The sequence below is a fragment of the Labrus bergylta genome, chromosome 17 (assembly GCF_963930695.1).
Source record: "Labrus bergylta chromosome 17, fLabBer1.1, whole genome shotgun sequence".
Classification (NCBI taxonomy): domain Eukaryota; kingdom Metazoa; phylum Chordata; class Actinopteri; order Labriformes; family Labridae; genus Labrus; species Labrus bergylta.
The window spans coordinates 21,734,584-21,749,726 of NC_089211.1; the positions used below are offsets into that span (position 1 = coordinate 21,734,584).

The following is a 15,143-nucleotide window of genomic DNA, read 5'->3' on the forward strand; positions in this document are numbered from 1 at the left end:
ACGGCTTCAGCTTCAGTACACACCGAGCCAGATTTCATTAAAAACAACTGTTTTACGGCAGCTACGGCAACTCTCTAGGAACATATTATTAAACCGAAAGCAAAAGCACAACAAATACAGAACTGTCTGCTACACCATGTCAGTCAAGAAAAGTGATGTCTGAAAGTACTTCGACAAAAACGATGAAGTTAATGTGCAGTGCAAGATATGTGGTGTTAAACTTGGGGACCAGAGAAATACTAGTTTGATGCTTAACCACATGCACTTAAAGCACGAAGAGAAAACAGCGGAGACAGAAAACAGGCAGTCTCGCATCACGTCATTTGCTAGCCCTGTTAGCACACGTCGTTGAAGTTGAAATCGCTTTCTGTTGTTGATTATTTATTTATGTTTAAATATTGGATGTTTATGTCATTTTACAGGCGTAAAGTCTACAATTCCGGTCCGGGAGGTCCGTGTCTGACGGACCCTTTTTTTTGTTTACGGTTAAAAAAAATTAATAATAATCCGCGAGTACTCGTTCATTAGGTAATTCGAGTACAGGGATTACTGTAAATTCCCATCCCTAGATGCTAGTTTGTAAAGAGTTGCTATGACGTGTACACCAGCTTGGTTGTTGTTTAATGTTTGTCTTATATTTGTTTTATGTCAGGCTGATATAAAAACACTGAACCCTCTCCCTCCTCTGTTATTTATTTTTATTTTTTCACAGCTCCTCAATTCCAGATCCTGCAGCTCAAGCCTTCACCACAGTTACTTCCAACCAAGCTAAACGAGTGAGTATATCAGCTGTCCCATTCTCAACAGCGCTCAAATTTAACTTCAGCATGTTACGTTCAACCACAGAGGTTTGGCACTTTATAAATAAAACTGTTATATAGCCTGTCAGTGGTGGTCTTACTGCTCTTGATTTAAAATTCAGAGTCCGTCCAGTCCGAGGCAGAGACAAGACAAGACCAATAAAAACCAAGACCGACTTTGAGTGCCTAGAATACCCTAGAAACCCTAGAAACACACATCTGTAGTTATTTTAGGCTTGATCTAATTGTCCGAGGAACACGTTAGTTGGTTAAAGAAATATTTAAATATCAACTTTCTATTGAAGTTGAGGTTTCCAAGCAGCACTGCAGGGTGCACCCATAAATAATCGTCTTCAGTGTAATTTTTTTAACCTAGATAAATCCTCAAAACAAAAACAAAAAATTCAAGTCAGGGTTCTTCTTCTCTTAACTCGACGTGTGAAAACTCACAGACAGATGATAGTTCTGGTGAGAAGATGCACCATTAACGGCATGGCTGAGAAATGTCCCAGCTTCCTCCCATGTCGATGTTACAAGTCACAGCCGGGCGGCAGGGGAACTCCTCGCACAAATCTTCGTCACTGTTCAGGCTCAAGTTCAGCTCGACGGGGGAATGACCCAAACATTTCTCAGATCTCCAAACGCATGCATACAAACACACTCACTGACTTTACCCAGTTTGTTCAAAGAAACCTGCAAAGTGCTTATCTTTAACTCGTAAACATCATTGCTGTAAAGGTTTTTTTTTTCTGTATTATGACTTTAAATCATGAAGCTCTAACAGACCGTTTCTTTGCAGACTCCTGTACAAGGTATCCAGAAGATGACTATGTTTGGTAAGAACGGATCATTATAAACTTAACGTGTGCATAATTGTCTTTTTTTTTTTACTGTTTACATTGTTTTCTTTTCTTACATTTAAACAGCAAACTTTGTTTTGAAATGACACAGACATAAATCAGACGTGACCTGATACCTTTTATACAACTTTTACTGACTGCATGAACTTCTTCGTCTTCCAGGTCAGCCAGCCAAAACAGATGTTTCTGGATCTCCTGCCAGCTCAACAGAGCAAAGCACCGTCAAAGGTTTCCCCTTCGCGTCAGGGTGAGTCCACTTTTGACAATTCAAGTAGCTGCTGAAGTATAAAGAACGACAAAAACATTGTATATTCATGATTATGTTATTTGTTTTTTTTAAAGATTTATTTTTGGGCTTTTTAATGGAGTGATAGGACAGTGGATAGAGTCAGAAATCAGGGAGAGAGAGAGTAGGGAATGACATGTGGAGCCACGGGTGGGATTTGAACCTGGACTGCCCCCTTGGAGGAGCAAAGCCTTCATACATGGGGCGTGCGCATTTACCACTGCGCCACCAGTACCCCGTATTCATTATTATCTTAATGTCAACACAATGTTAAATCATAAAAATAAAATGATCTTGGCTTAAAAGCATTTTTGAACATAAATGTATCATAATCCCTCTTTTGTGTTCTTCTTTAAAGCTGAAAAATTGTGATGAAGATATGATTTGGTTCAATCAGCTTACATTTTCCATCCCGTTATTTATTTGTAGATATTTTGGTCAAGGACTGAACAATACTTTGTTGAAACATCTTAATTGTGATATGGGCATGGGTAGTTAAGCACATCGCAGGACGTGCAATATCAGTAATGTAATCTGAAATTAGACAATTTGTTAATAAAGTTGATCTTCAGACTACAAGTGTTGCTGGAGCATTTTGACCTCTTCAAGCCTTTCGCTCTTCATGCACCTTGCTATTTTGTGAAGTTGTGCCAGACAAACCCCACTCTGCTTCTTCTGTAACCTGAAGCATGTCAAGCTGCCACGAATCGACAATATAACTCTGACATCATCATCATCATCATCAGTGGCCAGCTAACAGAGTCTGTGTCCCCTTTTATGTTGGATGTAGACGTGCAGGCAACACTGCTGCCGTCACTCATACCTGGACAGTATGCTCAATGCAGGCCCCACATACAGCATGGACTGTTTGCATAAAGGATGTGCCAAAACTTGGGGCAACCCTTAGCTAGTTAAAATGGATTTCGTCCTTACGTTGGGATGGGCCTTTGTTTGAAGTTTTACGGTATGTGAGGAGAGAGAGAGGGGAGTGTCATGCTGGATCAGGAGCTGAACCTGTGACCACCAACTGAGCTAAACAAGTGGCCCAAAAGTTTGATTTGTTTGATTTAAATTTTAGTCGCGGTATTCATGAAAAAGCACACCGCACCTATCTGGTATAATTTCTTTCAATATGTAAACTGCAGAAAGAAAAATATTGTTGTGTGCAGCCCTAGTTTGGTCTACATTCATTACATTATCACTGCTCCTGGCACACACTGTTTACTGGCCCTGAAGATGCTCTCGCTGTAGATTCACTGTTACTTACATTTTCTCTTACAGATCTTCTGGCATCAGCTTTTCTGCAGTGCCACAAGGATCTGCGACCTCACAAGGTAAAACACAGCTGCTTGTTTACAGACAGTTGAGGATTCATGCCACAACATGCATCATTTATGTTTTTCAATTTAATGTGTTTTGCAGCGAAGGATACAAATAAATTCGCCTTTGGTGGAAATGGCAAAATTATGTTTGGCCAGACTGCAGAGGAGCCGTTCTCATTCACCCCAAAGTCCACCTCCCCTGCTCTCGGCACTGCGTCACCCACCCTGCCTGCAAATGCACAAGTAGAAAGACCCTCCTCCGCCCTCAGGGTTGATCCACAGCCCCCTAAGATAGCTGGAGGAGAGACTCTGGGCATTTTTTCCGGGCTACGTGTTGGGCCAGGAGAAGAAGCTAAAGATGCATCCATAAAATCTGCTGCTGCTGCGTCGTTTGCATTTGAAACTGGACTTAGTGCAAGTAAAGTAGCAGCACCATTTAGCTTTGGTCCAGTTCTGCAAAAGTCTGCAGAAGATTCCACAGGAGTGGATTTGTCCAAAGGTGCGGCGTCAGGCAGTCTGTTCAAACCCCCTGAATCGACCCCAAAGCCGGCCTTCTCTGTTCCTCCATCTAGCGCAGCCACCTCGGCTTTACCTACGACTTTCAGCAGCCTTCTTGCTACTTCCTCAGAGCCCACAGAGCCACCAAAGGCCACACCACCGCCGCCAGAGCCCACACCTCCACCTGAAAGAGAACCAGATCCTGAACCAGCTATGGAACAAGCAAGTCCGTCAGTATTACTCGGGCCCGCAGCAGATTCCACCACCACAGACTCCGCTGCAGTTACAGCACCAACACCTGCGCCAGCTGCACCCACCACTGAGCCACCCCCCTATATCCCCCCTCCAGCTGAAGTAACCCCTCCACCACCACCATATACATCGACAACAGAGGCCACTCCTGACAGCACTACCACTGTTCCTGCACCCCCTTCGACGGCTTCCCCTTCAGCCGTCCCACAGGCAGCTCCAGCAGTGTTTCAGGTACCCAGTTCTGACAAACCAGGCTCCATTTTTACCCAGCCTGCACCACCAACAACAGACAGCAGTACTGTTGAAGCCACGCCAGTGATCACTACGGTCGCCACTGCAGCCTCTACTTCCACCGCTTCAGTTGTTAGCAGTACATCAACAACTACAGCTAGCACCGGGTTTGGACAACCTGCTGCAGCTCCAGCTTCTTCAGCCCTCGCAGCCCCGGCAGCAACAGGGTTTGGTTCAACTGGCTTTGGCGCAGCGTCAGGAACTGGTTTTAGCAAATTCGGCCAAGTGAGCGGCTTTGGCCAGCCTGCCAGCAGTACAGGAGCCAGCGGCTTTTCTTTTGGCCCAACAGCATTTGGAGCAACTTCTAACAGCGCGACTACCGGAGGGGGTCTTTTTGGTGCCGCAACTGCGAGCAACGCAAGTTCCTTCTCTTCTGACTCAAGCAGCGCCAACACAGCCAGCAGCACCGGCTCAGGACTGTTTGGACAGATCACAGCACCAGCTTTCGGTCAAAGCTCAGGATTTGGACAGGGGACTGTGTTTGGAAGCAACACGACCACATCCTCGTCTTCTGCATTTGGCTTCAGGCAGCCCTCAGGTGAGAAGGATTCTGCACGTAATTGTACTTTTTTTTCTGTTGAGTTATCTCATGAAACATTTGTGTAACTCAATTGTTTTTTTTTTTTGCTCTAGTAGGGTTGTCATGATACCAGAATTTTAGACTTAGATATAATATCGTTACCTGTTTCAATACCACGGAAACATATTCAGAAGGCCAAGGCACCTATAATTTTTTTGTTTTAATCTTGCCGCAATTCCAGGCAACTCCTGCAAACTGTCTAAATTGCACAAATGCATTGGCAACATTCTGTACCAAATGCATTTGTGCTCTTTCTCTTTAGGTCATAATATGTCTGAAGATCTATAGTTTTTTTTGTTTAAGCTTCTGTACTTCTTGATACAATTGATCCTTGAATAACAGTATCATTTTAAAACATGACAGCCTTAAGATACACAATGAAATGAGACATTGTGTGTCTGTCAGTAAGAGTCCAGGCTGAATCTTAAATGCTGTGTTTCACTAGAACCTGCTGCAGCCACTAAATTTGGAAAACCTTATCGACCCAAACACATGAATTACATCACATCAGGATTGTAAGCAAAGAAAAATTGATTTATAAATATATAAATAAAAGAGAAACCTCTGGAATGGGCCTTCTTAAGATAAGACATCTCACCTTAAAGTCACATCCTCAGTTCATCAACTAAATAATGAGATCCTTTCGATTGAAAAGACACCTTCAGGTTTTTTCTTTTCCATAGTGATGAGTCATTAAAACCCCAGTCAGATAGGCTTGATTAGAACTTCAAATTGTATTGTCTAATCAGAACTACACAGCAAGGTTAATTTGGTTGTTTCTAACAATAGGCTTAACATTGACCTGCAACCTCTGAAGTATGTTGTTATGATTTGTCAAACTGGTAAACCTGCTCATAATGTGGAGGTGGAATGTGACACTTCCTTTGGTGTCAAGGCCAGCAGCCTGCAGGGGGGAGGAGATCATGTTGTCTGCAGTATACTTCCAGCTTAAACGAGTGGAGGTGTGGCAGCTTAAGTATAGAGGCTGGCATGGTGGGAGTTGTCCCATTCCCAAAGATTCCCTAAATTCCCAAAGCGGTTTGGGAATGTCTGAGTCTGGGTGGACAGCTGATGTTAAAGTATGAGCTCAGCAGTTAGACGCAGCTCCACGCTTCTGCTTTCTAGGCCTGCACCACATGAGAAAAGTATGCACTGTGCTATAGTAGTGTTTAATATTGTGATAGGGATATGAAGCCTGACAAATAACAGAAATGTTAGTATATACAGTGAAGTGCATTTTAGCTATAACTTTTTTTTAAGGCCCTACCGATATGAGATTTTGTGGGCCGATACTGATGTCGACAGTGGGGAGACAAATAACCTGATACAAATATATCCGCCAAAATCTTTCTATGTTCGTTCTTTAGAGGTAGATAAATATAAATAGACATTTATTGTGTTGATCCCTCAAATGCAGTAATCAAACACTTGTGGAAACGATATGCTGTATAAAGACTCAACTGGACAGTAACATACGTGCATCTCCGCCTGACACTCTGGAGAGTGAAAATCCTTGTTGTAATCCACATAGCGCCCTCTGTTGGTGAAAGCCAGAAAGAGAACTGCTAGTTTAGTACAATGTAATTTAAATGAAAAGCTATTTGACTGGTGAATAAATCTAATAATATCAACGCATATCTGCGATAAAATTGGCCAATACCGATATTCGCTGGATACATTAATATCGGCCAAATTATCGGCCGGCTGATTAATCGGTTAGGCTCTACTTTTTATCTAACACATTACCTGTGTTTGTAACGTGTTTTTCGTCAATCCAAAATAAAGCCCAAAAGTCTTTTTTTTTTTACCACTAAATTGGCACAAAGTAACCTGAGGGTAACTGATAGCTGGCTTAATTTCATCAGACTGCATCATAACGCTATGACAGCCTCGCCATTATATCCAGGCCTCTGTCCATCAGGTAAAATATACACATGCTGAGTGAAGAAGCATCATTTGTTTACATAAAATATTGTTCTTATTTAGTGCAGATAATTTAAATTCAGACTTTTGCCTTGTGTCTATTGCGATAAATTGTTTAGCCCTACTGTCTACAGATTTAAAGGAGGGCACACTTTCAGAAGCTAGCTCGTGCTTTGCATTACACATGGTCAAGAGAAGGAGGTTGTCGGGTGGTGACAGATTTTTTTTCTTTTCTTTTTATCACAGCTTTTGGCACTTCTGCCGCACCTGTGTTTGGCTCACAGCAAAGCAGTGGCAGTGTGTTTGGACAGGTAGGATTCCCTGATTTTATAGATGTATAAAGAAGCCAATCAATATGACTGTCTTTCTTCTGAACACACATTATAACAAAAACAACATTTCTCTAGCCGCAGCAGCCATCCGCTGGTGGAGGTTTGTTTGGTTCAGGTTCAGCCAATACAGCGGGCTCAGCTGGTGGTGGAGGTTTCTTCGGGGGCTTGGGAGGCAAACCGAGCGAAGAAGCTGCAAACAAGAACCCATTTGGCACCGCCGCGGCCCCTGGAGGGTTCGGACAGACGACTCAGCCAGGTAATATGTCGATGGACTTTTCAGTGGTTGCTGCACCTTAGCCATCCTGTTGGAAAAATTTTCGATGTATCCGCTGATTTGTCCTCTAGGACCCAACAGTCTGTTTGGCAGCAGCGGTGCAAAGAGCTTTGGGTTTGGACAGGCCGCCTTTGGTGAGCAGAAACCCAGTGGGACCTTCAGCACTGGTACAGCGAGTGTGGCATCGCAGGGATTTGGCTCCTTCGCTTCTCCGGCAAAAGCAGGTATAGCTGGCTTCAACTTGTTCTTGATTCTAAAAAGTTCTGACTGTCTTTGCGCGAGAGAAAAGCGTGTTTATAAATGTATTTGTAAAATCACTTACATCTTGCCTTATAAATCAGGTGTATGCCCTGACCAAGTGGACATGCATCCATACATTTTATTTATTCAATTTTCATGTGATATCAGGCAATTTGCTAAATGGTATTTATTTAAACATCTTAATTAATCCCTGAGGATAATTCTCTTACAATCTGTAAGTGAGAGACATGCTTCTCACACACATGCACAAACAGGACATGTGGACAAGCCCGAGTTGAGAGATGTCAGAGTTGTCAGGGGTTTGTTGCCAGACCAACTACCATATTGTGGTACTCACTGGAACTTCAACCGGCAATCCTCCGGTTCCCAACCCAAGTCCCTACAGACCTGAACTACTGCTGCCCCAATATGGACTTGTATAGCGCTATTTGTAATCTTCTAGACTGCTCAAAATGATTCTAAACTACTCGTCACATTGACGTAGCTCAAAAATCAGGGTCATGATAACTTGATTGTGATTATTAAAAAAAAATGAGTCACTAATTTCACAACATCTGGATCACGTGTTTATCAAACCTTAACACTCTGATCCAAACACGTACCACCTCTGACACAGTGCCTATGGACAGGACGAGCGCAGCACAGCACTCAGCACAGTAATCGTTTAATCTCAATTATCTTGTTTCCATGATCGTAAGAAGCAAAAGTTGAAACTGGATTAAGTGCTCAGGGCTTCATTCACCCGCTCGCACCACATTCACACGCCGACGGTTACGTTAAGCGCCCAGCTGCTCGTTATTCCATTCACACGCATACCGACGCTCCTTGTGGCGTATTTGCTGCGTTCTGTGCAACTAAACATCTACAAAAAGTCCATCCCCAGCTTCCACTTTTTGAAAGGAGGGCTACTTAATAAGATACTCTGATCCACTTCATGAAAGTGCCACTTGTTTGTGCGTTGTGTAGACATTTTCCAGACCACACTTTCTTCTTACGCTGCCTAAGGGCGCAGTATTCATTCTATTATCAATAGAATGAATCCTAGCATTGTAAATAGAGCTGTTGTTAGAGATGATTTCCACGCTTGTAATAGCAATGTATGATCTTCTCTGGCTTCAGCAGGGCTTTGGTGTAAAGCTGCGTGAGGCCCCGTGATAGTGAGAGGGCTGCAGGTCACCTATACATAATCCCATTTTGCACAGCAGGCGACTCCTGACATTGCTTTCTCCTTTATCGTCTCAGTTACAAGCGAGCGCCCTTATCGCGTCAGCCCAGCAGAGCACAGAGTGATGAAGTCATGCTCCAGTGTTACCTGCTCCAATACCGCTGATGCAACGTTACCTCTGAGCTGTGCTAAGTCACAGTGCAATGAGTCAAAGATGTGATGTATTTATTTCACAGTCAGGTGCACATACAGTGCAGTACACATACAGCCTGAGGGAATGATTTTCATATACATTATTTCAAGACCTAAAAATTTAAAGCCCCTTTGAGGAGTTTTTAACTGGTCATGAAATTAATACTGATGCCTCTTTATGACCTACAAAGAGACTGAAAGAGACCCTCAGATTAAACATTGACTATTTCTATATTGTTCTTTTTAATGCCTGTAACTGCTTGCCGCGGGGGTAGGTGTCACATGGAGTGAATTACAACAGGCTGCAGGGACATTACTTTTTACATTACATTATACACAGAACTGTCAAAATAAAGCAGGATGCATTTTTTTTTTTAAATTAATTCAAAGGACACAATCAACAGAGATAAGAGATACAGCTTTGTCCACAGGCGGGCGCCTAATATTCCTCCCAGGAGCTTTAAAGAATCCAGCTTGGATAATTGCTATTTAATAAAGCTACACTGCTACGGGCAAAAGTTGTGAGAACACACTTTTTTTTTTTGTTAAATTGTTTAAGATCCAGTCTTACCACCATCTCTGGCTTTTTATATCTTGAGGTATCTCTCCATTAATGTAATTTCCCCTCACGGGCTTAATAAAGTATATCTTCTAATCATGCAGCTCCATGCATGGTGAGAAAAAACAGGAGGAACACAATGTGTCACTCAGTGTGGGCTGAGCCTGAGTAAACAGCATTATGATTTAATTTAATGAATCAGTTCATTGACTCATTAAATCTTGAATGTTGGAACATTTTAAGAAACAAACATGAACTCATCCATCTTGATATTCTACAAAACATTCTAAATGCATGATTATATACCACCTGTTTCATTTTAGCTTTACTCTAATCAATAAAAGTTCATCTTATTGCAGCGTGAGTGAGCAGTTTAGTCCAGTAACCTCTGAAAAGCTCTGTTAGAACATTTATTTTAGTAATTGTCTGGAAAATGAACTTCTTCACACCAGATCATTTTGTTTTCAAGGTCTTATTTTAGCTTTTTGCTCTTTTTTTTTTTTTTTTTTCCTCCACAGTTTTTGCATTTCTAGCTATAAGTCGTTGTAGTAGTAACCATCCAAACTATCTCTTAGCCCCTCTGGTGCATCAGCAGGCCTCGGCTCACTATAGCACCATCACTGGCCCACACACACACACACCAAACAGAGTATAATCTTTTTACATTAGCTCAATCAATTATTTATTGGGGCATGCTGGTAGCCAGGCTGTAATTTCAGACCAGCCTTTCTCCCCTGCGACTCCTGCAGCTGAGGCTTTGAGTTGGTGTGAAGTATCTCCATCCTGTCATTGTGCTGTCGGCGTGTTGTTAAAAAACATGGGGTGGTCATGTTGATGAAGGAGTCAAATAAACAATGGGGTAAAAAGCCATCCACAGAAGAAGTTCAATATCACACTCAGGAACACAGAGAATCAATGCTGAAGGACCATGTGACTCCCTGAAATGTTCTGCTGCTTTGCAAACTATTAAAGCCCCTCTCTTCTCTTTCCCGTCTTCAGGTGGATTTGGGAGTGCTCCAGTGTTTGGGAGCCCCCCGGCCTTCGGCAGCTCCCCTGCGTTTGGTGGCGGCGCTGCATTTGGAGCGAGCCCCTCCTTCAGCAACAACATGGGCTCCTCCGCCGGTAAAGTGTTCGGAGAGGGAACAGCTGCTTCCAGCATGGGAGGATTTGGGTAAGAAATTGAAATTGTTCCATGAAATGTAAAAAAAAAAAAAGATGTGTTGGGTAGTTTATTTTTGGGTGTTACATTGTTGGAGTGAGAAAACAGCAGAGAATGTCACCAGGCTTTTTTTGTTGCACACAGAGGAGGCAGCGGAGCAGCAGGGTTTTTGCCTGCAGCGCGGGGAAGAGCGCTTTATTTTCACGACCCGAACATCTGGGTCCGCTTTAACTCGATGCACAATCACAGAAGCATAACGCATGAACTAGTGAAGGGAAGCATGCACGATCATTGTGAAACAGTCTATTAACATGGTGATGACAGGATGAAATTAAACAAATGGAGCGAGTTTTGAAAGCACCGTTCATTTAAACCTCGTCTGAATACCAAGGGACGCTTTCATGCTGTTTAATACACTTGTTATAAATCTGGGGGAAAAAAATGTATGGGATATGTGGAAGTGTCCGCTTGAGGCTGGCTGCAAAAACACCAGAAGTCACATACACACCATTTAAAAAAAAAAAAAAAACATTTTTTTAGAGTAGAAATTAAAATGTTTACGGCCTGGTTAATAAAACAAAATAGATCTGATTAGCTCATGTCTCCATTGGCACACTCTGTACACTAACAGGGGTGAATTTAAAAAAAAAAAACTCATCCGATTTCTTTTATGAAGGATAAGCATTATTCACAATAAAGCACGTAGCTGACCTGATTGACAGGCGGGCGCAGTGTAACGGTTCGTCAAGAAGCTTAAAACCCGCCTCAGCTCCAGCTCTCAGCCTGTCGTTTGGTTGTCTGAAAGTTAGAGTGAGACAGCAGTTCCAGCATGGCGACTGCCATCGATGGGACTCCAAAGCCCCCTGCAGTATGTGACGTCACTCAAGCGTCGTCCATTTTTATGTCCAGTCTTTGGTTTTAAGTGCATTGAGCTTCTCAGCGTAGGGCCTTTTTTTTGGGTGAAACAAATTGGTTTCACTATTTATATCGTTCTGCAGTCTCTTGCAATGTTTGCCTTCTTTATTAGTCTTGTCTTTGATGTGCTCACCCTGAGTCACTGCAAAATCTTTACTCACTTCGTCCATGTCTGTACGCCTCTCTTCTTCATGTACTTCTTCAGCTGAACCGTGTGTGTGTTTTGGACTTTTTGTGCCTTTAATGGAGAGATAGGACAGTGGATAGAGTCGGAAATCAGGAAGAGAGAGAGAGTGGGGAATGACATGCGGGAAAGGAGCCATAGGTTGGATTTGAACCACTGCGCCGCCAGCTCCCCCCCATGCACACATGTTGCATTGCATTGAGTCTACAACCATGGACTCCTGTGCAGGACTAGATTACCTTCTCAGATAATCTCACTGCTGCCTGCAGATTAAACTGGCCGACTCTCGCTCTGTTTTGCTCATTCTCCCCTTTCTCTCCAATGGGAGTCAGTGGCCGTTGGTACTGCAGAGGGGATTACCGCATAAAGCCCCATTTCTCAATCCTCACATACACACCAACCCACACACACAGACACACACCATCTGACACCTTCTGCCCTCATGGCATGTTTGCTTGGTGGAAGCTTAACAAAAAATATACCACATATTTCTCTTTCTTGTCACTCTTATTTCTTTTTGTTCAAAAATGATAGATCTTGCTCAAAGCAGGGCTGTTGAAGTTTTTTTTTTTTAGCGGTTGTAGTTCCTTTACCTTTCTCTGTTACTGCAATACAACAATATAACATCCTCTCTCTCTCTCTCTCTCTCTCTCTCTGCCTCTGCTTTCAGGTTTGCCTCGCCTCCCAGCGCCCCATCCTTCGGTGCTCTAGCCAATCAGAACCCGCCGTCGTTCGGGGGCCTGGCACAGCAAGGCTCTGGGTTTGGAACTCAGCCCAGCAGCTTCTCAGGCTTTGGACAACAGCCACAGGCAGGAGGTGAGACTACTGCTTCAGTTGCCCCCTATTTTTTTATTTTTTTATCTCCCAATGTCCACTTGCTCACTAGCTCTGCGTTAAGAATTGCAAGCAGCACAGTTTTACACCAGGTGAAGATAAACAAAAAAAATCCGCTCATGTTTTTTGGTAACAGCCTGTTAGCTTGGAAGAACATCCAGACTGCATCCAGACATCTGCATCTAGGTAGATTATTTCTATCAGTGTCACATCTTCACTGATGCCATTTTGCAGATGTGTTGTGCATTGATGGGTTGGAGTTTGCATGCATGATCCTAATAAGTCTGCAGATCATGGCTAGTGTATTTGACATGGTTTACAGACAGCAACTTTCAACCCATAATGCACTGCTTTATGGTTCACTGCCTTCATTTGATTCAAATCGTGTTATCACCGACGGTGTACTGAACTCTGGTGCACATAAGAGCAAATCCAGACTCCTATTTTCAAGTGCTGCACGACGGGATGCCATTCTTCCACCGTTCTGTAGTTTACATTGAATCATATACAGCAGTAGCCACTTACAGGAACTACAGCCCCAACTAGTGGCGGGAGGTTACTGTACACAACATTTGACAGTGTTTGGTGCGCTTGACAAAATGCAGTTTGAAAGCAAACCGAACCAAATGAAATATGCAACGATGTCACAACTTTCACCCTTGAATAGAGTCCACCCAACTTAATTTGTGAAAGTGACCCCTAAGTCACCCAATTAATTACCTTTTCTTCTTATTTCTGCAGGATTCTCTGGAGGCACATTTGGGTCTGCAAACCAGTAAGAGTGCTCAACATATTTACTTTCAACAGATGTCTCTTGTGTGTGTGAACTAATGAGTAGACGGACCCACACTTCTCCCCGGCAGCGGTGTGTTTTGCCTGTGCTGCTTGAACTCTGCTGCTGAAGCTCACATCTCCTTTTCCACAAAACGGCTCCCCATAGAACATGCTCAGATTTAAAAAAAAAAAAAAAAAAAAACAGCTCATCTGCCCTCATTTATTTCCCTTTCTGAGCTTTATTTTTCTGCTTCACTTTATTAGAGAACTTCTCTCTGTTTGGTGCCTTTAACCTTGAGTAAAAAAAACACAAAAAAAACACATGAATAATAATAAAAAAAAACACTGAGAAGTGCTGCTGTTGCTACATCATTCTGATCCCCTTGTGGAGAGTCCCTATCCCTGAAACTGGTGCTGCATGATTGAATGCTCTAGTAGCGCTTTCCTTACTAATTGCCCTCTTGCGATCAGATTTTCATTCCCATCCTACTTTCTCTCCCTTTCTGTCTCATCCCTCATTTCTTCTTCCTCCTATCTCATGCTTCCTCTCCCTTCGGTTTGCTGCTGCGTGTCACATGGCAGCCAGTGTGTACCCCGGGGTGTGTTCCAGAGGAATGCACTCTGAAGTGTTCAGGAGTGTGTGGGGGGACGAGGCTCAGACCATCAGACACATTCACATACTGCTCCTTCTTAACCATTCTTGTTTTTTTTTTAGTTGAATCTTTTGGGTCTCTTTTTTTTCTATACAGTACGTTCAGCTTTGTCATCATTGTGTTTCTTTGCTGTCCTAAACACATTTTATATACTGCATCAACATTAAAATAGAACAGTCACTTACTTTCATGCAAATATGCAAAACAATCATTTAGCATATTGCTGTTGTACATCAATCAAATGGTCCAGCACATCCAAAACCACAAACAAGAAAATACAACAAAACATAATATAACACCGTGTCCTAACAGCATGTGAGCGTTAGATATCGAGTCGTATCAAGCCGTATCGGACCCTCGCGATCCTCACAGCATCCTTTAAATATTTACTTCTGTGCTTTGTGAATGTCAGATTGTCCTTGCAAACAGTATGACAGCTGGTGCTTTTATTTTGAAGGTGGACAAACAAAAGTGTGGTGGTTTGTATTTACAAGCTATTGACTCAAATCACAACACTCAGAGGCTCGTTAATAGATGGCACACAGTGAGCCGTGTAAAGTTTTTTTGGATTGATGGTAGAAATGGAGCGTCTGTGTTAATACGTCACGTCGCACTGCTTCACGTCGCACTGCTTCACGTCGCACTGCTTCACACTGCGTTACTCGTTGGCTGTTTGTTCACTCATAGGAAACAATGGAATCGAGCTGATTTGGTCGTTGACGCTCGCTTGAGTCGAATGCTGTTAAGACACTGTGTGAGTTAAGGTTAAACCACAAACTCAACATACTGAGTGTTTAACTGATTTATCATCTTCAAACTCCAACATATTTACTAAACACATTCTAAATCATATTACTGTTAGAGCCTGACCGATATGAGATTTTTAGGGCCGATACCGATATTGGGGAGGGGGAAAAAAATCCTATCGATGATATATCGGCCGATATCTTTCTTTGATTTATGAACTCTATAGAGATAAATTATTATTATTCCCTCAAATGCGGTTATTAAACACTTGTAGAAAATATG

General features: G+C 42.7%; 1 protein-coding gene across 3 annotated transcripts in view; it reads left to right on the forward strand.

Moving 5' to 3' along the window:
* nup214 (nucleoporin 214) overlaps positions 1–15,143 on the forward strand; it is a 53,463-nt gene that overhangs the window by 20,951 nt on the left and 17,369 nt on the right. For all 3 annotated transcript variants that reach the window (XM_065965362.1, XM_065965360.1, XM_065965361.1), the window contains exons 25-35: positions 713–776; positions 1,600–1,636; positions 1,823–1,907; positions 3,228–3,280; positions 3,369–4,847; positions 7,059–7,123; positions 7,220–7,400; positions 7,490–7,642; positions 10,595–10,766; positions 12,524–12,669; positions 13,429–13,462. In XM_065965362.1, the coding sequence (XP_065821434.1) occupies positions 713–776; positions 1,600–1,636; positions 1,823–1,907; positions 3,228–3,280; positions 3,369–4,847; positions 7,059–7,123; positions 7,220–7,400; positions 7,490–7,642; positions 10,595–10,766; positions 12,524–12,669; positions 13,429–13,462 (2,469 nt within the window). The remainder of the gene's footprint in view (positions 1–712; positions 777–1,599; positions 1,637–1,822; positions 1,908–3,227; positions 3,281–3,368; positions 4,848–7,058; positions 7,124–7,219; positions 7,401–7,489; positions 7,643–10,594; positions 10,767–12,523; positions 12,670–13,428; positions 13,463–15,143) is intronic.